At 33.8% G+C, this 25,227-nt stretch overlaps 1 protein-coding gene across 5 annotated transcripts in view; it reads left to right on the top strand.

The window, feature by feature from the left end:
* Positions 1-25,227, top strand: part of LOC132565246 (collagen alpha-1(I) chain-like) — a 46,291-nt gene that overhangs the window by 1,938 nt on the left and 19,126 nt on the right. For 2 of the 5 annotated variants that reach the window (XM_060229884.1, XM_060229882.1), the window contains exons 3-23: positions 310-381; positions 1,450-1,633; positions 2,198-2,349; positions 2,948-3,196; positions 4,418-4,709; positions 5,243-5,328; positions 6,775-6,837; positions 7,984-8,175; positions 8,890-9,072; positions 9,635-9,751; positions 9,895-10,098; positions 10,914-11,039; positions 11,781-12,014; positions 12,575-12,700; positions 13,074-13,193; positions 14,043-14,083; positions 15,560-15,626; positions 15,836-16,039; positions 16,586-16,717; positions 19,074-19,088; positions 22,914-22,952. In XM_060229884.1, the coding sequence (XP_060085867.1) occupies positions 310-381; positions 1,450-1,633; positions 2,198-2,349; positions 2,948-3,196; positions 4,418-4,709; positions 5,243-5,328; positions 6,775-6,837; positions 7,984-8,175; positions 8,890-9,072; positions 9,635-9,751; positions 9,895-10,098; positions 10,914-11,039; positions 11,781-12,014; positions 12,575-12,700; positions 13,074-13,193; positions 14,043-14,083; positions 15,560-15,626; positions 15,836-16,039; positions 16,586-16,717; positions 19,074-19,088; positions 22,914-22,952 (2,898 nt within the window). Of the gene's footprint in view, positions 1-309; positions 382-1,449; positions 1,634-2,197; positions 2,350-2,947; positions 3,197-4,417; positions 4,710-5,242; positions 5,329-6,774; positions 6,838-7,983; positions 8,176-8,889; positions 9,073-9,634; positions 9,752-9,894; positions 10,099-10,913; positions 11,040-11,780; positions 12,015-12,574; positions 12,701-13,073; positions 13,194-14,042; positions 14,084-15,559; positions 15,627-15,835; positions 16,040-16,585; positions 16,718-19,073; positions 19,089-22,913; positions 22,953-24,514; positions 24,533-25,227 lie in introns of all 5 variants that reach the window. The other 3 variants (XM_060229885.1, XM_060229883.1, XM_060229881.1) reach the window with 2 other exon arrangements.

Genomic DNA, 25,227 nt, shown 5'->3' with positions numbered 1-25,227 from the left:
TATATTAGAAAGTAATTCTGTAGAACTAATACACATGTTAAAATACATTTTTCTGTAACTGCTGAATACAGCTGGTAGGTGTATTTTGAAAATGGCAGTGCCAAAGTTGCAGGATGAAAATAATACTAATCCTCCAGATCCTTCAGATACTGGGTACCTACAATTTGAATGAGGTAAATGTCATGTTGAAGTTAATAACAGCTAAATCTGTATAATCTCAGTCCACTTTCGGAAAATAATTGAACTTATGTAAAATGTAGCTGAATTTCAGACATCAGGTTTTATTGAAATCATTTAACAATGTTTTAGTCCATATCTGGATCTGGACAGACCTCAGGAGATGACGAGGACGATCTCAACACACCTTCACCATTACCACCTGTAAGTTTTCACATAGGTCTCCCATACTGTATAGTTTGCTCGTCAACTAATTGGGCAAAGGTTGAATGTGCACGGAAGTTTGATGGAAAAACCGATATATTTCATTTATCTTATGATGAGTTTAATTCTTGGTGAAAATCAACTGATCTACGGTGAAAAATGTCCTGGAAAAATATATCAGTATTTGTGTGTGATCATTGAAGTAATAACGACAGTACGGACAAATTAATTCTATTTTTAAATAGATAATACCACAATATTAATTTGAAAATATCTTCTGGCATGAACACTATATATATATATATATACACTGTAAGGAAACTAATTATCATCTCATTGCTATCAACAGAAAGCGTAGGAAATTTGAATTGTGATTAAAAGTGAGAATGAGCAGTCAGATAATCTAAGAAAATAAGTAAAACATTGAACTGCATTCAGTTGGCATTCATATGCTTGTGAATGACAACTAGAAAAAGGCAAATTTCTCATGAAGCAGTAACAAATTGTAAAATTCAAGTGAATGTTAGACAATTCATGAAGTATTATGATATAAATATTTATCAGTGATTTAAACAGTTCATTGGATGATAAATACTGCTCATTGGATGATAAATACTGCTCACTGGATAATAAATACTGCTCATTGGATGATAAATACTGCTCATTGGATGATAAATACTGTTCATTGGATAAAAAATACTGCTCATTGTATAAAAAATACTGCTCATTGGATGATAAATACTGCTCATTGGATGATAATTACTGCTCATTGGATGATAAATACTGCTCATTGGATGATAAATACTATTCATTCAGTGACTGAAACTGTTCATTGAGTGAGTGGAGCTGTTCATCGGATGATGCCATTCATTTTAAGAATGAATACAGTTCATTGGATAATTCATTCAATCGATTGAATGATTGATGATGTTTCTTAAAAGATCATAGATTTATTCAATGTTATTGTTCATTTGTGGAAATGCATTTTAGATTAATTAATAACTTCAAAAGATAAAGTTGGCTTTTTAAACATTTTCTCTTCACAAGATCTGTCTTTTTTCTGAACAGATTACAGATATTGATGAAATTCTACCCGGAAATGGAGAGAAGGGAGAAAAAGGTGACATAGGGCAAACTGGGCCACAGGGAATGAAAGGTCAAAAGGGAGAACAAGGAGCCCGAGGTCTACCTGGACCGATGCCAACTCTACCACCACCTCCTCCTCAACCACCATCTCTGAAGGGAGCTAAGGGTATGTTCTAAGGAATCGTTGTATTCCACAATCTTCTTCAGTTCTTGAAAAAGTTATATTTTCTGCTTTGTTTTCTTAGTCTTTATTGAAGTATATTCCTTGTATTTTAAGATATTCTTAAAAATTGCAAGGATGTTGAAGAAGTCAGGGTACAATGATGAATTAAGATCACATTTATGATGGAAAATATGTAATTTGTTTCTGAAGATATTTTTTTGGTTTCTCTGGTTACCAATTAAGGTAACCAGAGGAACATTTTGTTTCTTTTTTATACCTGTCCTTTTGGACGGTGGGGTAGTGCAGTGGTATAGCTCGTATTTCACCTTGATGTCTGCAGTTCCCCAAGTGGAAGTAAAAAGATGTGGGGTCAGCTGCCGGACCACGTGTGTTTGCCCACAGTACTCCAGTTTTCCCTACATTAAGACTCCTCATGTGCTTCTATCCAAGCTTACAAGACTGATTAATATTATCTGATATCTTGTTTCATATCCGTTTTTTAACAAATTAAATTTATATATCAAATTCCAATCATGTGGTAAAACTTTGGATATTGACGTGTTACAGGCGATATGGGAGAGAAAGGAGACAGTGGAGCAGTTGGTGTCCCTGGATTTCCAGGACAAAAAGGAGAGATGGGCAGTGAAGGACCCGCAGGTTTACCAGGCATGCCGGGTACACCTGGTGAAAAAGGAGAGATGGGAATGCAAGGCATGCCAGTAAGCTTAAACAATTTATAATATAACATTTTATTCTGTTCTCTTCAGATGAAAAATATATTATTTCCTATATTTCAAATTTGGAGAGGGAGTTATTGGTTTTTTAAACAACATAATTTGATAACACCTTTTATGGGGTCCTTCATTTGATAACCTTCAATTTCCAGGTTTGTATCTGTGTAGCACTTGGGAAGGTAGAATGTTACATACCTACACATATATACAGAGTAATGGACCTTGATTTATGTTTAGACACAAGTGATTTCTTAAGGAATTTTGTTTAATATTGAAACAGGATTAAGATAGGAGAAAACCACAGATGAGTATGTATGTTAATGTTATATGCTTCCAAGGTCAAGGTTAGTGTTATTTATAGAATACTAGCCGATATGCCTTAAAACCTTTTCTTTTATAGTCTAACTTAAATTGGGCTGTTGGCATGTGTAACAGACATTTTGTTCCATGATAAGGAGAGTAATGAGGATTGCGGTCAATGAATCTACTTTTCCATTGTTATTCAACCCTAAATGTCTTATAGATGATTTCTTAATGGACGTTTATCCATACAAAACTCAAATTCTGTGACTGTATACAACAGGGCAATCCAGGCATTGGGACAGCAGGACAGAAGGGAGAGCGAGGCGATGCAGCAATTGTGGACCACGACGAGATTGCAACCATCTTACTTGGCATGTCTGAATTCAACATCAAGGGTGAGGCTGGAGAGAAAGGAGCCATGGGAATGGATGGTCCTGCTGGTCCTGAGGGACTTGCTGGAAGAGATGGGCTCCCTGGTGCCCAAGGAGAGCCAGGAATGATTGGACAACCTGGGCAAATGGGACCAAAGGTGACAATCAAGTTTTACAGTTTTTATGGCAATTAAAACAAAATTGATACTTTTTTGACAAGTATAAGGTTTTACTATATGTTATTGAGATTTATCTTCTGTATGAAATAAAGTACAACATATAAATTGTTTACAAGTTTCATATCTTCTTGTTTCCTTGATATTGGAAGACTTCAGTATTACAAAAAAGTAAGAAGCATTCCATAGCTTTAATCAAAGTTGTTGTGAATCAAGATTTCAATGCCCCATTCCCCTTTGGCTTAATACTATTTCATTATCTAGGTCTCCTTACCTGAGGCATATTACTATTTCATTATCTAGGTCTCCTTACCCGAGGCATATTACTATTTCATTATCTAGGTCTCCTTACCCGAGGCATATTACTATTTCATTATCTAGGTCTCCTTACCCGAGGGCATATTACTATTTCATTATCTAGGTCTCCTTACCCGAGGCATATTACTATTTCATTATCTAGGTCTCCTTACCCGAGGCATATTACTATTTCATTATCTAGGTCTCCTTACCCGAGGCATATTACTATTTCATTATCTAGGTCTCCTTACCCGAGGCATATTACTATTTCATTATCTAGGTCTCCTTACCCGAGGCATATTACTATTTCATTATCTAGGTCTCCTTACCCGAGGCATATTACTATTTCATTATCTAGGTCTCCTTACCCGAGGCATATTACTATTTCATTATCTAGGTCTCCTTACCCGAGGCATATTACTATTTCATTATCTAGGTCTCCTTACCCGAGGCATATTACTATTTCATTATGTTGCATGACCTTCCCCTTCAGATTGTAGCTATTTCATTATCTTCAACTCCCTTTTTTTAGGCTAATTCCTATTTTATTATAATGCCCCCCCTCCTCTCTCTTCCTCTTTGACTTATTGCTAGTTCATTATTTTTCCTCTCCCTCCCTCTATCCCCAACATTTATTACAGGTTAATGCAGTTTCTGTCTTCATATTTATCCAAAAAAATTTACAATTGATTCCATATTATACAAACGATTGTGTTGCATAAGTGCCCAATTACAATGCCAATTCAGCTTGTTTTTATTCTTCTTCCTTTTTCTTCTACAAAAAAACAAGGCTCTCAAACCATTCACTCACACGCTTTACTGTCATCACACAACAATTGGAAAAAGAAAAAGTTTACTTTGTATATCAAAGTCAGTTAAGTAATTTAGACCTATTTGTTCCTACAGGGAGACAAGGGTGAAATGGGAATGGGAATTCCAGGATCTGATGGTTTACCTGGTCCTATTGGACCCCCTGGACCTACTGGTCTTACAGGTCCCCAGGGTAGGCCAGGACCACCAGGGCCCCCAGGACCAGCTATGGTAGTTGAGGGGTCAGGAGAAGATTCTGTCGGAGAGATGGGTCCTCAAGGACCCCAGGGAGAAGCCGGTGAACCTGGTCTTCCTGGACCAATGGGAATCCAAGGCCCTGTGGGACCTATGGGTTCCCCTGGAATCCCAGGATTACCTGGAATGAAAGGTAGGTCAAAGGTCAAGTATTACAGGTTTCCATGACTACTGGATTTTGTGGATTGGTTTGTTAGTGTTTTCCTGCTTGTATGTTGATGGCTTTAATTCCTGTAATTTAAACATGTAGTCATGGTAACCTGAATAAGAAGGGAAGTTGTGTAAGTGAAGTATGTGTTTGATTAACGTGATGAGCCATTCACAGTTAAACATTTTTTATTGGACTGCATTGACCTTCTGTCTACTTGAGAAAATATTTACTGCAATGTTGCAAGTCTAAAGACCCTTTTTTGAAACTGTTGAGATTTATAAAATTCTAGGTTATCTGAAAGATGTTTGTCTATATAATAGAACATGACTTACCATTTTAATCTTTTGTGATAATATTACCATTTAAGATTTTTAGCATTTGTCTTTCACCTTTTAGTTTTTTTGATGTTGCTTCCTTTTTGGGTCGCTGTGTGTTTCACCGATTGATAACCCTAATGACCTTTTATGTGTTGATGGGCTGTTGAGAATGTCATAATAATAATGATTGTTTTACAGGAGAGCCTGGAGTATTTGCCTACAACATGTCTGACTTAATGGGACCACCAGGAAAACCAGGTGTTCCTGGAACACCAGGCTTACCGGTAAGTATCTGTAAAACAAAGATTTGTTGTTGTTTACAGCTTTGAAATATCTTTCACTTCTGTATATTCTCTTTCTCTTGAATTGAAATTCATTTGTTAATGAAAATTTTTTTTTTTATTGACAGTTTTCTATTTGAAATAAATATAGAATATGAGTAAATGTACCTTAAAGTAATTGTCAGAGTTTTCTTAGAAATATTTTGATGAAAAAAAAACAAATATGAAATAAATGACGATGGACTGCATCAGTCCGTACTTTCTGTTGCATGCTGACGGAAGTATTGTGAAGGTAATGTATATTGGGTGCTGGCCTTTATTTTCTGTTTTTCTAAAGCCATTTGATGTTTGTCATTAAACTCCTGTATACTCTGCTCCTGTAAATTTAGTTTTTTGAAATTGAAATATTAATTCAATTTTCTTTTTAAGTCAGAAAGTGAAAGTGAAAAAGTAAAATACATAGAAAAATGTTCCAAATTTTCAAAAGTATATTTGTTATGAGCTTTTGATGTAACGTAGTATCTTTAAGTTTTTAGTTTGTACATGTAACTATAACTTTACGTACATGGTTTAATTATTTCAATGTCTAAAGCTAAGAAATTTTATTTAAATGATCGCAGATGATAAGGCTGAATAGATGAATTTGAAAATGTTGGTTGAATATATCAAAAATATAATTGGTGTTGTTTTGAGTTTACAAAACACATGCTATTTCCATTTTAAGTTTTGATTAATTTTTTATCCTTTTTTCTCGTTTTATTAAATCTAATTTTTTTCAATATTATCTGTTGTTGTCTAAGTTTTGTGTTGATGGAGATTTTTTGTAGACATTCCTCAAGTTTAAGACAAAGTTTTGACAAAGGATGGTTACTGATTGCAAGTGATATTTCTAGGAGACTTCTTGTTGATTATTATAAAATTGATACAAGTAGGATCTTACGTGATTGTCCGTTTGATACGTGAATTGATGAAACAAATTGAATTTTTCATGTAAGCAAGTCTTTCGCCAGCTAAAAAGAAAAATTTGTGATGAGTTTCTTAGATTAAAGAAATGGTGTGAAAATGGACAAATTTTCCAACAAAGCTTGGATGAAATCTTTCACAGAAAGTTCTAAAATTGGATATGTTTGTAAGCTGCTTTATAAAAAGGTTACAGGAAGTTTGAGTGTATGACAAAAATGTAATATGAAAATTGTTGATGCAAATTTAAAAAAAAAAATAAAAACTAGTGTGGTTCTGGTTTACCTGTGCACATTTTTATGTTGATTGTAGACAGTTATATTAGTGTCAAGATCTATATGCTGAAATAAAGTTTGTGAAATAATTTCTGTTAGGATAGAAAATCATCTTTACTTGCCAGTAATTTTCAGCTTTATTCTAATCCTGAATAATCTCTAAAAATTCTCTAAAATTAATTTAAGTGTTCATACAAATATTATGTATATTCAGGGCATGACTGGAGCATCTGGAAATGATGGACAAAGAGGCCCCTTGGGACCCAAGGGAGATAAGGTAGGTGGTTCACATCAATGAGTTAGTCAGATGTCAACTTTTTTGTTGTTCTTCTGCAAAAAGCATTTGCTGAAATGTCTAGCAATATTTCGGCACTATCTGAAATGAAATGCAGTGTTATCACACTGAAATAACACAGCTGCAATTATATGAAAATACAGCGACATTAATGTGGTGTGAATTCTTAGTTAATAATTTGTTATTGTAAGATGAACAGGTTTACTCAATATTCAACAGATGTGCCTTCATGTTGTGATATAGTAAACAAATGGTAATATATCACAATGGTACAATTGCTGTTATCATGCTTTAAATATACATCTGTAACAAAGGCAGTACATTAGAAAAAAATGTAGTACTGAATCCTGTATTGTATCTCAATCACCGAGAAATTGCGTGAAAAGTTTCAATAACAGGGCACCTGCTATGGGATCCTTTTTTATCAAGTATGTGATTGTGATAAACATATACATTTAAATATACTATGTAGAGGATTCATGTATGATAACACAACACACAAAGTGTAGGATGAAAAGGAACTCCACAAAAACCTAAAAAAAATTAAAGGATTTATTTTTATTAAAAAAAAAACAAAGTGATGAACATTCCCAAGACAATCTAAGTGCTTTATTTCAAAGACATACTGTTACAATATTTATTTTCCTGAAGGGAGAGAGGGGACTTCAAGGAATGGCTGGGATACCAGGTGCTGATGGTGCAAATGGAATTTTTTTTGTATTTTTAAAAAACAAAGTGATGAGTATTCCCCAGACAACCCAAGTGCTTTATTTCAAAGACATGCTATTATAATATTAATTTTCCTGTAGAGATGAGAGAGGGGACTTCAAGGAATAGCTGGTTGCCAGGTGTTGATGATGCAAATGATTTTTTTTTTTGTATTTTTAAAAAACAAAGTGATGAGTATTCCCCTGACAACACAAGTGCTTTATTTCAAAGACATGCTATTATAATATTAATTTTCCTGTAGAGACGAGAGAGGGGACTTCAAGGAATGGCTGGGATACCAGGTGTTGACAGTGAAGATGGATTTATTTTTTTTGTATTTTTAAAAGTGATGAACATCCCCAAGGCCTTCTGAGTGCTGTATTTCAAAGACAGAATATTATGATTATCGTTTTCCTGTAGGGAGAGAGGGGACTTCAAGGAATGGCTGGAATACCAGGTGTTGATGGTTCAGATGGACGTGACGGAAAGGCAGGTCCTATAGGTCTTCCAGGTCGTGATGGTACCAATGGAGTGATGGGCCCTATGGGACCCCCTGGCCCACCCGGTCCTCCGGGAACTGGCATAGGAGGGGATGATGATGATTTGGTTGTGGTAAGTAGAAAATATATAATCATTGGAAAGATTTAACAAATATTTGGTTTTTCAATGCTATTTTAACTACACTCTAATGCTTTCATATTTTATTCACTGCATATATTGATCAAACACACATCGAGTCAATGTGTTACTGTCAGGGTCTGGACTAATTACAGGGCTGTGATACTGTATATATTGATCAAACACACATTGAATCAATGTGTTACTGTCAGGGTCTGGACTTATTACAGGGCTGTGTTACTGTATATATTGATCAAACACACATCGAGTCAATGTGTTACTCTTAGGGACTCGACTTATTACAGGGCTGTGATACTGTAAACATATTTAAGTGATAATCATATTTTAGCTCTTTTCACCCTGTGAGTATTGTACTTAAATCTGATTGAGCTAATAAAGATTTTGTATGTTGTTTAAATAACAAATATTATGGATGTGCAAATTTTTATCCTTATCTTTTCCCTAATCGCCAAAAAGTAATAGTAAGCTAGACTTTGATAACACCAAGTTAGTATGTTAAACAGTATCATACAACTTGCTAATTCTGCTGAGCTGAACTAGACTTTGATTTATGATGTGTTAATTGGATATTTTTCTGAGCTTGGTGACAAAATAAAAAATGTTAAAATTTCATAATGGAGAATAATACATTGCAAGGAGATCTTAAAAATTACAATATACAATGTATTTCATTCTTTTCTCCTGAAGGGATCTGGAGGTGGCAGTTGTGATTGTGAAGGCGTTGTTGGCCCTATGGGACCTGCTGGACCAACTGGTCCTCGTGGAGTTCCAGGACTGCCCGGTGTTGATGGCCTTGAAGGACAAACTGGGCCGAGAGGAGTGGCTGGAATACCAGGAAGAGATGGAGAAAGTGGACCAAAAGGCGATCAGGTATGTGCCATTCTGTTGTGTATAAAATGTGACCGTTTCCATGACAATGTAGTCTTATGAGTGTATTACTTATTAAGTTGGCTAAAAAGATAAAATTAAGATCCAGGCTGTTACTATTATTTGATATAATGTATCAAGGGAGATAAATCTTATTCTTCTTCCCCCACGTCAGTTTTTGTTACTGGAAAAAATCAATGACATTCATAATTAAGAGTTATATATAGAAACTATATGGGTAATCTTACTTACAAGAACTCCTCATTCCAGAGGAAGAATACTGAATGATCATCTGAATTGTGTATAGATTCAAAACTCCAATTAATGTAGCTGCTTAAGATACCTTAGTGTAAGGTGTAAGGTATTCATTTGATTTTGAACATGCAAAAATATTCTTGTTGGAGTTTACAAAATGATTTGATTACATTCAAATCCTTTACAATGCTATTGCAAGGATTTATCTTAAAGAAAAAAAGGTATTTGTTCCTAGAAAAAAAATGGTAAAAATTGGTTTTGTCTGATAAAAATGTCCTTCAAAACAGTGTATTGAATACATTGATTACAGGGTGCTGCTGGTATGGATGGGGAGCCAGGTAATCCTGGACCCCAGGGTCGAGCAGGTGCTCCAGGGGTGCCTGGCACTCCTGGTACAGATGGAGCAGATGGAATGCCAGGAATGAAGGTAACCATTATTCAAACTCCATTTTAAATTTTAAAATTTAAATTCTCTATTAAATCGGAATGAAGATTCTATTCTGGTAATTGTCATTTGGTTGATACTGAACATTCTTTTTACATTCTTCATTATTTTATCATACTCTTCAGGGTGAGACTGGTGCTGATGGTGTTGGTATAGTTGGACCAGTTGGGCCTGCTGGAGATGATGGTAGAGACGGCGCCACAGGACCTCCTGGTCTCCCTGGACCCCCAGGTCCTCCAGGTCCCCCTGGATCTTCAGTTATGGTAGAAGGTGTTGGATCTGGAGAGGAGGGTGCCATTGAGTTCGAAAGCGGAGTATCTGGTGCAAAGGTAGATCTTCCTTACAGTACCTCTTTCCTGAAGTGTTATTTGTGAATACCCCATCTGCCAGTTTTGACATTTTCCCCCCTTTTTTAAAAGATTTAAAATATCTCTGAGTTAATAAATTCTTGATGATATTTAATTCAGCTTTTAAGAAGCTGATAATGATTCTGATATGAGGATTTGATGGATTAGAGTTTTTATTATTAGGTACAATGATAGGAGTTAATTGAATTTTATAAACTTGGTTCCTGTTTAAGATGACATTACATGTACTTCGTTGGATAAGGCAATATTTACACTGCTGGTATTGTCTATAAAGCAGATAAAACTTACTATTCTGAAACACCTGGTCTCATTCACCTTGTTCTGTTTCAATGGTCACAATGCAAATCTTTCTTTTGTTCATATTTTACCCTAGTTCCATTGGTTTTAAGTTTGAATCAAGATTTTGTTAATGTGTCAATAGATTTATTTTCCATTTTTTTTATATTTAATTTGACTGTACTGATATAAAATGTCAATCAATATTGACTAGAATTTTACCAGCAGAAAAAAAATCGCCTATCAATGATGACAATGCCTGTATTATGACTGTATAAAAACAACAGGAAAATACCAACATATCAACATAATCATAACTGAAAGTCAAAAGGGCAAAATATGCACAAAAGAAAGATTTACTGACAGACTCCTGGAAAACGACAAGAAGAATAAGACCAGGTGTTCTGGAAGAGTAAGTGTCTTCTGCTTAGAATGAATTTATCTGACCTACAGATGTTTACTGCTGTGTTGATTTCTCATTGATGTATTCTTTTTATCAGGGAGAGAAGGGAGATGCTGGTGTGGCTGGTCCAAGAGGTATTGATGGTTTCCAAGGCAAGAGGGGGCCTGCTGGACTCCCTGGACCTGCTGGTCAGGATGGGAAAATGGGACATCCTGGAGAGCCTGTGAGTGATCAAATAGTTGTGTTTGAATAACACAATTTCTTAACTTTTTTTTGTTTGTTAGAAGACTTCAGGACAGAGAGTTAACTTGACAACAAGATCAAAGTACTTGAAAATACCTCCTCAAGGCCTTCAGTTCTATCACTTCAAGCATGTGTTAAATGGACAACATTGCCATCAAGAAGTCTTTCTGAAATTGCCAAGGGCCACAACTTCTTGAAAATGTTGGTGGTATTAATGGCTTAAGGTCTAGCTATCGTTACCAAAGAAAATCTAAGCCCTCTTAAATAGTAACAACTCGTTGAAATTAAACAAGATACTGTTATCTTAAAGATGTTTCATACTAAAACAATGTGCAATGTATCAATGTTATGGCCCACAACCATTAATTACAAAGTTATTGCCCTTTGTTAAAATTTTGTGTCTGGAGCATAACTTAGCTTGCATTTAAACAAGAATAATGAAAGTTAGTGTATACATTGGTCATACTACGAGGATGTAACAGTGTACAAAATTCAGGACCACAACCCCTTAAGTACAGAACTATTGCCCATTGCTAAAATTTTTGTGTTCAAATTGAGTCTTAAAGGACTCGTTTACATAGAAATTCACCGTAATTTTTAAAACTTGAGGATGAAGTGATGGTTACTGTATATGTGCTTATGATGTAGATCATCTAATATAGGTCATCATGCATGCATTTTTTTTCCGTCAAATCTTTACCTTGAAATGTTGTTGATAAAGGGTCGCAAGGGAAATGCAGGAACACCAGGACGTGATGGAATGGATGGTGCACCAGGACCACAAGGGCTTCAAGGAATCCAAGGAGCCCCTGGAGAAGCTGGTCTGCCTGGACTTCCAGGTGACGAGGGACCTGCTGGTCCCGCAGGACCTGCTGGTGCCCCTGGTCTACCTGGACCACCAGGGCCACGGGGAGTAGGTGGAGATGGAGAAACAGTGATTGGCGATGGTGAAAAGGTGAGTGTGATAGATATGATTATTTCTGTATGTGCATTAACCATATTTATACTTAAAGTAGCCAAAAGGGCTAGCGCTTTACCACAATCACAAAGTGAGGAGCTTATTAGTGGGCACTGAAATTGTTCTTGTTGAAAATGATTTCATTGAACATCAGCAGATTTGATTGAACCTCTAGCTGAATTGTAAAATACAATGTACAAATTGCTGACATTCATATAACAATATTGTCTTTGTAGGGAAAAATTTCCAATTCAAAATTCTCTTTTTCATAAATACTACTTAAATTATGAAATGGATCTTTTTAATTGATGCCCATGAGCAGATTTATAATTTACTCAATGGGTTAGATAATTTGCCTTCTCACATGCATTGCTTTTCTGTGAATGACACTTCTCTACAACAGGAGCCCACTTCAACACGTTCTTCTAATCAGATTGTTATGTCATAGCGAAGGTATTTAAATTCAATAGAGGTATGAATTCCCTGTTGAGACATTTGTCTCAATGTTAAGGAAACAATTAAAAGCCATTTCAGTTCACGTTTGACTTTTGTTTCAGGGAGAGAGGGGAGAAGTTGGAACACCAGGACGTGACGGGCTTCCAGGAGAACCAGGACAGCCAGGACCCATTGGACCACGTGGATTCCGAGGATCTAAGGGTGCAATTGGCATGCCAGGCTTGATGGCAAGTGACTTTAATATCTCTAATAAATACTATTAGGTCATTTAAAATAACAGTATTTATTCAGGGTATAAGCCGCAGTGGTATATTAGCCTCAGAACCTGATTTTAGTGATTTTTGTTGATCTAATCCACATTTAAGCCACACTGGATTATATGTCACGCCCTTTCCTGTGATATGGTGACCACTATTAATTGTTGAAGTTTGATATACAGGTAACAGATAACGGCTTATAATCCAGAAAATACACTACAATATACTTAATGATAAACCGGTATACACTGGTTGAAAAAAACGTATAAGAAAATATAAGGAGCTAATTAATTAATCGTTGTAGGCATAAAATCTGTCATTGATGTATTTTATACCATTGCAGGGTCGTCGAGGATGGAGAGGAAGGAAAGGAGAACGTGGATATGGACAAAGAGGACCCAAAGGTGAACCAGGTGTACCAGGTGTAGTAGGAGCTGGTGGAGTAGTAGGGTCAGGATCAAAGGTAATGTCAACTGAGTCAGAGGTCAGATAGGACATTATTAGAGGTCATGAGGTCAAAGGCCATCAATGCCATCTTTTGAAAATATTTTGAATTAGTTTTGAATGAGATCAGTGAGTCCTTATTGTAGTTTTGAATATATTGTTGATTTCCAATTTTTTAGAGTCATATTAGGATGAGTCAGTATAATTTGGAGTCACCGATACAACTTTTAATGCCTGTTTGTAAATTAAAGCCTTAATATTATTGGGAATCAAATTTTGGAAGAAATGTATAGTCATTATGATAATTTTATAAAATGTGGGATGGTTGTGATGAATGATTGAACTTAGATTCATTTAGCTATTGAAAACATTTTTCAGTGCATGGGGCCAGATAATATAACAACTCTATATAACTATATAACTATATAACTAAATATACAATTCTATATTTAGACTCTTATATATAATACCAGGTGATACTTCAACTGTGGGAAGATTTCTGTTATTCACAAATTTGCAGTTCTGAAGAAAATTCAGTGGTTGAATGTTTTTAGCAGCCTTTCTTCCTCACTGAGTCCAAGATTATCCTCTGTTGATCCAACCAATTGCCCCGGTATGGTTCAAATATCAGTACTAATCCTCCAAGTAATGGGATTTGTATTGGAATGGGTGTGTATTACTTCAATTTCAAGGGTATGGCTTCTGTTTTTAGGATGAGTCAAGTACTAAATCATGTGACTTTTATTCTTAGGGTGAGTCAAGCATTAAATCATGTGACTTTTATTCTTAGGGTGAGTCAAGTACTAAATCATGTGACTTCTATTTTTAGGGTGAACAAAGTACTAAATCATGTGACTTCTATTTTTAGGGTGAGCCAGGTGAAATTGGTCTACCAGGGCTTCCAGGTAGGTGAATTTGGTTATAAAGAAGTGTATAACACATTTCTAGATCCAAATATTTATTGTCTAAAAATGATTCAGTTACAATAGGTGTCTTGATAGATTCTTTATTCCATGGTTCAGTCCTGTTAATACTTCCTACTGTCTTTTTATTATTAGTTCATCATATCTTGTCTTTAGTGATACTAAAAACTTATCCAGAATCGTGACTGTTGTGATATAACTTACACAGAATCGTGACTGTTGTTATATCACTTATTCAGAATCGTGACTGTTGTGATATAACTTATTCAGAATCGTGACTGTTGTTATATCACTTATTCAGAATCGTGACTGTTGTGATATAACTTACACAGAATCGTGACTGTTGTGATATAACTTACACAGAATCGTGACTGTTGTCATATAACTTATTCAGAATCGTGACTGTTGTGATATAACTTACACAGAATCGTGACTGTTGTGATATAACTTACACAGAATCGTGACTGTTGTGATATAACTTACACAGAATCGTGACTGTTGTGATATAACTTATTCAGAATCGTGACTGTTGTGATATAACTTACACAGAATCGTGACTGTTGTGATATCACTTATTCAGAATCGTGACTGTTGTGATATAACTTACACAGAATCGTGACTGTTGTGATATAACTTATTCAGAATCGTGACTGTTGTGATATAACTTACACAGAATCGTGACTGTTGTGATATAACTTATTCAGAATCGTGACTGTTGTGATATAACTTATTCAGAATCGTGACTGTTGTGATATAACTTATTCAGAATCATGACTGTTGTGATATAACTTACACAGAATCGTGACTGTTGTCATATAACTTATTCAGAATCGTGACTGTTGTGATATAACTTATTCAGAATCGTGACTGTTGTGATATAACTTATTCAGAATCGTGACTGTTGTGATATAACTTATTCAGAATCGTGACTGTTGTGATATAACTTATTCAGAATCGTGACTGTTGTGATATAACTTATTCAGAATCGTGACTGTTGTGATATAACTTATTCAGAATCGTGACTGTTGTCATATAACTTATTCAGAATCGTGACTGTTGTGATATAACTTATTCAGAATCGTGACTGTTGTCATATAACTTATTCAGAATCGTGACTGTTGTGATATAACTTATTCAGAATCGTGACTGTTGTGATATAACTTATTCAGAATCGTGACTGTTGTGATATAACTTATTCAGAATCGTGACTGTTGTCATATAACTTATTCAGAATCGTGACTGTTGTGATGTAACTTATTCAGAATCGTGACTGTTGTGATATAACTTATTCAGAATCATGACTACTCTGAAAAATGCAAATTTTTAATCTAATAATTGAAAAGAACACAGAATATAAACCATTGTAAAAATTAAGCTATACAAAATGGTAACACATATATGAACCAACAGAATTTTGATTGAGTGGAATAATGTTTGATTTGTATGTGATGGCTATAGGTAGTCCCGGACAAGATGGTACTAATGGCAGACCAGGAGTCACTGGCAGGTCTGGTGAAGCAGGAGAAAAAGTAATACATTAATTTATTTCATTTTTGTTCTTTATTAAAGAGAAAACCCGAAAACGAACCCAATGCTTTGTCCTGTTATTCATTATCATTTATATCTAGATCCCACGTAAGTTGTAGAAAGACAAGGTTTGCTCTCACTGATGCTTTTCATCGTTATGGAAACCAACAAAGAAAAGATAACTCTAACATTTTGATACTTTTGTTTGCAGGGATCAAAAGGAGATGTTGGAAGAGAAGGACCTAGGGGACCACCTGGACTCCCAGGTTCTAGTAATATATTTGGAGAATCAACATTGGAGGGACCAAGGGGACCTGCAGGGCCACCAGGACCACCTGGCCGGCCAGGACAGCCAGGTACCCCAGGAACCCCTGGAACCAATGGTGGACCAGTCAACCTGTCAGGAGCATCATCTGTATGTTTCAGTGAAACGTTTTCTTTTGTGCATACAGTTTGGTAAACAGTATCATGACCAGATGTGAAACAAAAAATTCTGAAACTCTTGGTTACATATATGACAATTTGTTGTTTTGACCAGAGAAAACTTGGATTAAAGATAATGTCAAGTATTGGAAATGTTAACAAGTAGATGTCTTTATTATATTTTTACCTGTAAAATATAGAGAAATATCACCTGTGAAAATTGCTTTAACATTAGATTCCCTTGTGAAATATACCAGTTATCACTTATGACACTGTTGAATATACTCTATCATTTCTTGTTACTTTGGTGAAAATTGTTTTGGTCAGTTGGTGAAAATCATTTTGGTCAGATTTTCATGATATCTGTTGTACTGGATTTTGCAATGGTATCTAGTTTTGTAATTATAATTTGATTACACATTGAAAGTTAATAATTTACCTGTCAGTGTCCCTTTATGATAGAATGTGGTATCAGTAGAATCATTACAATATATCTACATAATCAAAATAGGATGAAAATAATTAAATCTATTTACAGGGAGCTGTTGTGTTCAACACAGCCAATGAACTGATGTCTGTGGCCAACAACTTACCCCCAGGAACATTTGTCTACATTAACAACGAAGAGAAGGTTTACCTGCGTGTAAACAATGGTTTCAGATTGATACAGGTATGTTATTTCATCTGATCAGGTGTTATTTTGTATCACATGATACAAGTGTTGTTTCACCTGTTACAGGTGTGTTGTTTCACCTGTAACAAGTGTTTTCTCATCCGATACAGGTGTGTTTTCTTACCTGATGACGGTGTTTTGTTTTATCTTACCTGATACAGATGTGTTGTCTCACCTGATGTGTGTTGATGGTGAACAGCTTTGTGAAATAATTGACATTAAAGGGGATTAAAATCAGTAGCTCACCACACAATTATGCTAGAGACACACACTTTTGATAAGGAAACATGAAATTCTGTGTTGTTTCCATAATAGTATTTTTTTATTAAACTCTCATAAAGCATTCTTTACGGGAAACTCTACTAGAATAGGATGATATGAAATTAAGACCTTAGGATTTTAATCAATCAGTCCTTTTTTTCAAGCAACTCTGATTAATTTTTGTCTGACATTGTATACCAAGAGCAACTACTTGAGCCATTATAGCAAATACACTAAGCTTGAGTACTAGGCATGAAATGAGTGTGTACTGACACCTGTGTATATTTAATTGGAATTATGTATATTATATATACTGGCTTAATGATCACTGTATCTCGTACGCAAATGTAAATCTGTTGTGTTCAGAGTGGTGTCCAGATTTTCTGTATTTCCTCAATTTTTTTTTTTTTTTGAAAAATGGAAAATGAAGAGGAAAACAATAATGAAATATATTGCTGTTTTAATTAAAATAGTAAGACAGGCACTGTCCTGTTTAGACAGCATTATACTATCTATAGACATGTTCTTCTGTAGACAGATAAAGTGTAATCTAGTTCAGCTCAGACAATACTGGTGGTATTACTGTATTATCATCAAATGAATAAGTCTACCTCAGAAAATCCTGTGGTGTTGATGTGAAAACTGCTGTGTTTATGCTACTTTATCTTCTTCTTATAACACAACCAGTAGAAGATTGGAGTGTGACGTTTTGATGACTTAAATGTTGCCTTCATCAGACATAGCACTGATGTATGTAGTGTACAAGATGGTAAGGAATCGACCAACAATTTGGTTGTACTATAATTCTATGTTTGATAGGGTTGAAATTACTAGTAGTGCAACGAGATGGTAAACAGACTATAGTTTGAAATAAGCAGATTCAGCTATGCTTCATTTAACACTTGGTCATATATGTGTGATAGTCTGTGGGCCCCCTCATCTCTGTTGAGCTAAGGGAATATTTTCGACCTTAGTGTACATAGGATTATAGTACAGCCAAGAGAGATGGTAAATTCCTTACCATCTTGTACACTAAGTATGTCAGTGCTAGTATGCTCTACACTGGTCATTTGTCTGATGAAGGTGACTGTGTTGTCATTATAACATCAAACTCAAATCTAATGGTTGTGTTATACGAAGTTTTATTGTGTTGAAATTACCAACCTGAAGAAATGTTCCAAAATGATTCCATCTGGTTTCTATCAGTACACTTTGAATATTATCTTTATACTTGTATACCAGATATATCACATAATTTTCCACAATTTTTTTTTTTTAGTTCAAAATATATTAGTTCATCTATGTTTATCATAAGCGTTTAATGCTTCTTGAACTTTGAAGTCAAGTTTTTGTTTTTGAATTATTTATGTTGAAATATACCACCTTTATACCAAGATATGACATTTCAGTATTTAAACTGTTTCTGATTAATTTTTTTTCTTTGAAACTGATGGTTCTATTTTGTTGAGTGGAATTTTGAATTAAATCAATAAGGACAACATTTCCTTTTAAAAAATGTCTGATTATAACTAGTGGTTGAATTCTGTTGTCTGTAGTTACCTCCCTTTAGCCTTGCTTCCAGTTATGATGTTTATTTATTTTGAGACTTGGTAGAATTGCTGAATAATTCATTATTGTAAGATGTCTGATTATAGCTAGAAGTTGTATACTGTTATCAAGAGTTACCTCCCTTTAGCCATGCTACCAGTTAAAATGTTGGTTTATTTTGAAATTTGGCAGAATTTCTGAATAATTTATAATTCTAAAATGTCTTACTACAGCTAGAGGTTAAATAATATTGTCTAGAGTTATCTCCCTTCAGCCTTGCTGCCAGTTCCTAAATTGATTTGTTTTGGAAGTTAACAAATGATTACAATACATCTGATCATCTGCTTTATGTTTCAGTACTGTCACCATTGAACTAAATTTATCATTTTTCAGGACAGAATTAACAGAAAAAGTGATAGTAGTGAAACACTGTTTCCTTTTCACAAAAATTACTTATTGATATTCTGGTCTTTCTTTCTTTATTTTTTTTTTTTTTTTTTATTTTTTACTTATATCTGAAAATTTCTTTCTCTGGTTCTGATAGACCAAGGTGGTGGAGGTGAGTGGAGCAGTTCATTATAGACCCTGTTTCCCCCTAATTTGTCATCCATGGTCTAGACCATCCTTTGTTGAGGGTCATGCCATTGTGGCCAAGGGTTGAAAGGGTCATTTCTTTTTTTTTCATTATTCAAATTATCTGTTGGCAGGATGCTGCATACTTCTCACACCTTTTAGATCTGCTTGTATCGAATGCTTTCACCTGTATACATATTAATCCTTTACAAAATGAGTTCAGGGAAGTATATGCTAATGTTTCAATGGCATATCTATTTGGTTGTATTATTATTCAAATGTATTGACTTCCAAAAATCAGACACATTATTAAAAATTAAGAGAAAAATGACATCAAATGAGTGATCTGAAATACCATCAATGAGAAATAGAAAAGTCAACTGTCATTGAAATACTAGTATGTTAGCTGTGGTGGATTCAGAGAGTTTCTTGATTTCCTAAAACAATATAGTGTTGTACTTTTTCCCCTCATAATATTTACACATTTTTCTTTTCTAAGGGAAAAAAACTGATGCGATGAAAACTTTGTGAATCATATTTAGATATTAATTTCATTTAATTTTCTATTAAAGCCCTTAAAAACCTACAACCTTCAGCACTTTTGAAAAACCAAGCACTCCCTCGACCCCATCTATTTTGTTGGTTGGTTGACAGGTTTTCTGTTTCCCTGTTTCTCCCTGTCTCCACAGGTGTGCAGGTATCGTCTCACCGACGATCGTCAGTGTTCTGGGGATGTGCCCCATCCATTTCTCACCCTTCAGATTTTACCTCTGAATCTACCATTAGATATCATTGTGAATATGTAAATTACGTACATTTTTACAGAGAAATCTCATTATCTCATCTCTTTATCATACATCAGATCACAAAGTTTGTGAAAAGAATAAAGAATTGTAGTACCAAGATTGTGTGTGTATTGTATAGTGATGAGGGGGATATGGGTTTCCTTACCCCAAGATTGTGTATGTGTTGTATAGTGATGAGGGGGATATGGGTTTCCATACCAGTTCATTGGTAACACCTGGATTGCACTTGTTGTTGATATAACTGCACCAATGGTGAGGGAATATCCATACATATCATTAAACAAATAACATATTAACTAATTTTAACCAGTTACATTTCTGAAAAAAAAAATTATATGAAAGAAAGATTATAAAATTCAATCAGCATTCAGCTGCTCATTGATTGTGTGAGATAAGAGAATCAACGAAAAATGTTGTGTGTCATTGTGCAGTTACAGTCAACTTTTATAGCTATGAACAAATATAAAATTACTTTTCACATTTTGATTGATTAGAAGTTAAAAACAACCTTTTTTCATACGTTTCTGATACAGTTTTGATATATAATATTCCAAGTACTGAAGACTAAGTATCTATACTATGTACAACTGTATATAGATGTTATAATGTTGAGTTGACGGAAAAAACAAACAAAATGGAAAAGATAAAAGATATATGTTCCATTTATGTATATTTCAGTCAAACACTATAACCATTTAGCCTTTCAGCTAGTGGGATTTCAGGTCTTGTGTCTATATTTGGTATCAAGATAATTTGTTGATATTCCTACATTAACGGATATTTTCGAATATTTATTATTGATGGGAACTTCAACAATTATACAAATTATCTTGATACCAAATATGGACAAAGAGGATTGGAAAGCTATTAAAAATTGTTTTCAGAGCAATATTTACAAATGAATAACTTTCTTTTTCTTTTATTTATCTATACATGGAAGTTGACAATGTCTGTTAATTTTGCTGGCTGTCTTATAGATTAATTTAAGGCTTTGTTTCTTTATTTTTTTGAGCACATTTTGTTTTTCTCTGTTATCTTTACTGCTTTGCTATACAGATAGATCACACTGAGGTCATGTTGCACTTAGATGTTCAATGATGCTTGAGAGTTGTGCTTCTTCTTAATCTTTGTCGGAGTGAGAATATTTTAGGAGTCAACTGAATGTTTTATTTTGTTTTCAGATCAATAGAATAAATTCAGCATTTAAATGATTCAGAAGATTAAGTCATCTCAATATTTTCAAAAATATAATGTTTAAGGAACGAGGAAATTGGTGTCAGTAGGAGAAATAAATAGTGTTTGGAAAGATTAAGCAATGAGAATATTTGCTTAGTGTCAGAATGCTCTAGTTGCTGTGTTGCAAATCCGCTTAATCAATCAGGTCAGCCCTATATTGGCTATATCATAACCTGTGCTTTAAAAAAAAATTGTTCAATTGTTTGCTTTTGATCAGTGTTTACAAAAATATCCGACACAAAACTAAACGTATCATCCAATAATTGTTTGCTTTTGATCAGTGTTTACAAAAATATCCGACAAAAACTAAACGTATCATCCAATAATTGTTTGCTTTTGATCAGTGTTTCACAATTGACAATCAATTTTTGGACTCTCTATAGTCAAATTAGTATTCATAAATAATCTAGAACATCATACATACAGGTGTGATAATTGATTACAAGGTCTTTTTCCTTGATGAGCCGTTAAAACATCCTGTCACCCTTGATTTTGAAGTCCTGTTGCCAAATATTAGATGACTAGAGGTTGATGAAATGGAGTTGTGTTTAGCAGAATATGTTCAGAATTACAAAATAACAGTTTGTGTAGAATTTGCTCAACATTAAAATGGTTTTAGTCTGTATATGTTAAAAGAAATAGAACTAGGGGATTGAGTTAGTTGAATATGCTCAACATCATTACCAGGTATTTATGAGATTAATTCAATAGAATTTGCACAAGATTATAATTTTTAATAAAATTTAGATTTTTTATTTGAATAATGACTAAAGTTATATATGTGTAATAATTATAAGGTACATCTTCATTCTACACTAACATCGCCGACATACTGCATGACATGGTCATCTGACATGTAAGGGAGACAACCCACTTATACAATATTCACAAAGGATGATGCCATCCTTGGGGAAATTTTATCTACTTGCATGTTTGCACAACTACAAGGTTTTGATATCAAGCTGGTGTTACTTGGTGGATAATATGTTTGTTTAAATAGAATGTAGAGTGGGTGTTTCATAGATTCATGAAATACAGAGATTTATCATTTTGGCAGATAATTATAAAATTTGAAAATAAAATAAACAATTTATTTGATATGCTTAAGCCAATATGAAAAGAAAAGAGGCAACTGGATAGGTCATTTGGTAAACTGTAAAATATGTATGTGTACTGCTAAGTAAACAAACATAAAGATAAAATACCAGTGTTGACTGTATAACAATTAGTAGATATTTCATCAGTGAAATTATATTGACATCAGCACAATTGTGACAAGTCTCTGATTAATATACCTAGTGAGTTTTTGAAAAGCTTGGTACATGCAGTCTCACCAGAATGACCTGTTGTTTTGTACTCAAACTTTAACTTGAAACATTTAAGTGGGTTTTTCATTGTACTCCATTGTTCTTAATAAACAGGTTATTGTAGATGTACTTAATTTGGCACATTCAAATTTAAGTGCTTAATCTTTTAGGACAAGGATGAACTGGTGAATCCACAGAAATTTCTGTGTAATGAACATACCAAAACTGATATTATAGCAGACATTATTTAGCACAACACATTTAGCACAGAACATTTCAAGTTGACTGAATTGTGGTACACTACAGTCAACTTGATAAAATGATTGGTAAATGTGATACCTTTATTTACTTCCTATTGATCCAGCAGTTATTGATACAAAATTTGAAAGTGACAGGTTTTTCTGGTCCGACTATAGAAATCATTTGTTGATATGTTAATGATGGATATGTTTTCTGCCACAGTTGGGACATTTCCTGCCTTTGCCAACACCAACCACTGCTGTAAGTATACTATCATATCATGTCTATTCAGAAAAGGCTCAGATGATAATGCCTCTGAATCGCCAATTAATCTCTGATTAGTGTATTACCTATATATGTACATAGTTGAACCTCATTATCTCAAACTCTGCAGGACCATTGGAAAAAATTTGAGATATCAAATATGCAATTAAAGTATGTTAATATGTTTGGCGTAAAGTTTGTCTTGATCAACAAAATTTTTCATGTGATGTGAGTTTGAGATAACGAGGTTCAGTTGTATATATCTTGACAAGAAGATATCTTATAAATTACATTTATTTATAAATCATTAAAAATGATCGCTCTAAACATTGGACATTTTTTTTTTGTTATTTTTTAGAGTACCTTGTCAAAATCTTTGAAACCTTGCTCCTTCATAGTGAAATATTGTTAGTGATAGAGGTAGAACATATACGTGTCTTTAGTCAGCTATATGGATTGGGTATGCTTTTAACAGGAATGCTCTGTGTTAGAAAACTCTTTGACTGAGGCTGATCTTCATAGACACAAGTTGATTATGTCAATTAAAAAATTCATTTCTTCTGTTCAATAACATGTTAGTGATATTTTGAAATAACGAAAGTATGTCATAATTTTTTAAAACATTTTTTAAAAGTTTTTTTTAACAAAATAATATGCATTCTAAGAACTGACCTCTGCAAGGTATGTTCCGAGCAGATAACAATGCACTTTATTGTCATCAAATTCAGATTAAAAAAATCATCTAACACAAACCATGTGTCTGGCTACGAAATCCTCACTCTGAATTAACTTTATGTTTCACTGATTTCATCTAATTTTTCATGGTGTTGATATACTATACCTTAACTAAAAACAGTCTTTTTCATCAACATTTTTAAGATAATTTTTATCATTTTCCAAAGGATAGAATTAAAGATGTTTCAGATACTGCTTTTCTCTGCAATTTTTCAAAGGAATTTTTCAAAGGTTTTAATTAAGGATTTCTTGTATGTGTAATAGTTGTAACTAAAGATAAAACAGATTTATACAATTTTTAAAAGGTACAATAAATGTATTATTTTCTTAAAATATGGAAAAGAATAGTAAATACATTCATGTTAATTAAATTGTGGTATAATCAACTTGATCAAATGATCACTTTCATAGGACATATAGATAGTTTTATAGAAAATTTGAGTATGTTTTGAAAATCTTTATTCAAAATTGTATACATCTGGTTTTATCAGTAATTTTCAAATATAAGATGCACCATCTGAATTTTTTTTTACTTTTCTTTTTGATGTTAGAACCAATCACATAACCTTTAGGGGTCCTTAACATTGTCAAAATGTACACAAAGTTACATTTGTATGTGTTCAGAAATGGTGAACAGGGCCCGGAGCAACTCAGTTTATTGTTATTTAAGTCATGATGTCAGGATTAGCAGTGATAAGTTTTGAAGTTGTTAATGAGGATTGTTTGGCTAGTAAAGTCTTCTTTTTTCACTTAATATTGATAATATTTGAACGTCACCTGGTTGCACATATTCTACAAATTTTCTCTCTTACCCATCCATGTAGGCACCCACCAACGCTCCGGTAATTCATCTTTTCTTACCCTCATCAGCACAATCTTATCTGTTTTCACCTGTCTTTTCTGTTGGGAAATCAGCACAATGCCTGCTGTGCGATATTTCCCTGAATTTCATTACAGATCATCAGTTTTGATGTTGTCCTTCATTGTTGTAGTTTTAATCATATCACACAGTTATTTTATAGTTCATGATATATTCATTTGTTACATTTTAAACACTGTGATTTTCTAAAATTGATTTTAATTTATTCCATGTAATTACTTGTCATTAAAAGTAAAAATTATTTACCAAATTACCACTTGAATCAATTAGCATTGTTTTTCTCATATTATCATAAAAAAGGACGAAAAATTGCCCTGCTGAATTGTCAAGGCACAAATTAGTGTTGTTTATTCAATTTATGAATCATGTATTTTCATTAAATGTCAGAAAAGTTTTGTTAGTGTGAAAGTTTAGAAAAATAAGGAAATGAAAAAATGTTACATTAATTTACAAAATGAATTGCTAAAGTGTTGAATTAAAGCACACTGATACATAAATATGATACTTAAGTTTTGAAATATTAATGTTACCAGAAAGTAATATGTGCATACATATGATATTACTTACCCTGTGTCTTTCTAAAATTATCAAATATAAAATGTTATTCATTCACAGTCACTTATATATTTGCAAACATCTTTAAATTTCTATAAAATT

The sequence above is a fragment of the Ylistrum balloti genome, unplaced genomic scaffold (genome assembly GCF_031769215.1).
Source record: "Ylistrum balloti isolate Yb309-2 unplaced genomic scaffold, AGI_CSIRO_Ybal_v1 Utg369706, whole genome shotgun sequence".
NCBI lineage: Eukaryota > Metazoa > Mollusca > Bivalvia > Pectinida > Pectinidae > Ylistrum > Ylistrum balloti.
The sequence above is the reverse complement of the archived record's forward strand: the minus strand, read 5'-3'. Positions and strand labels throughout refer to the sequence as shown.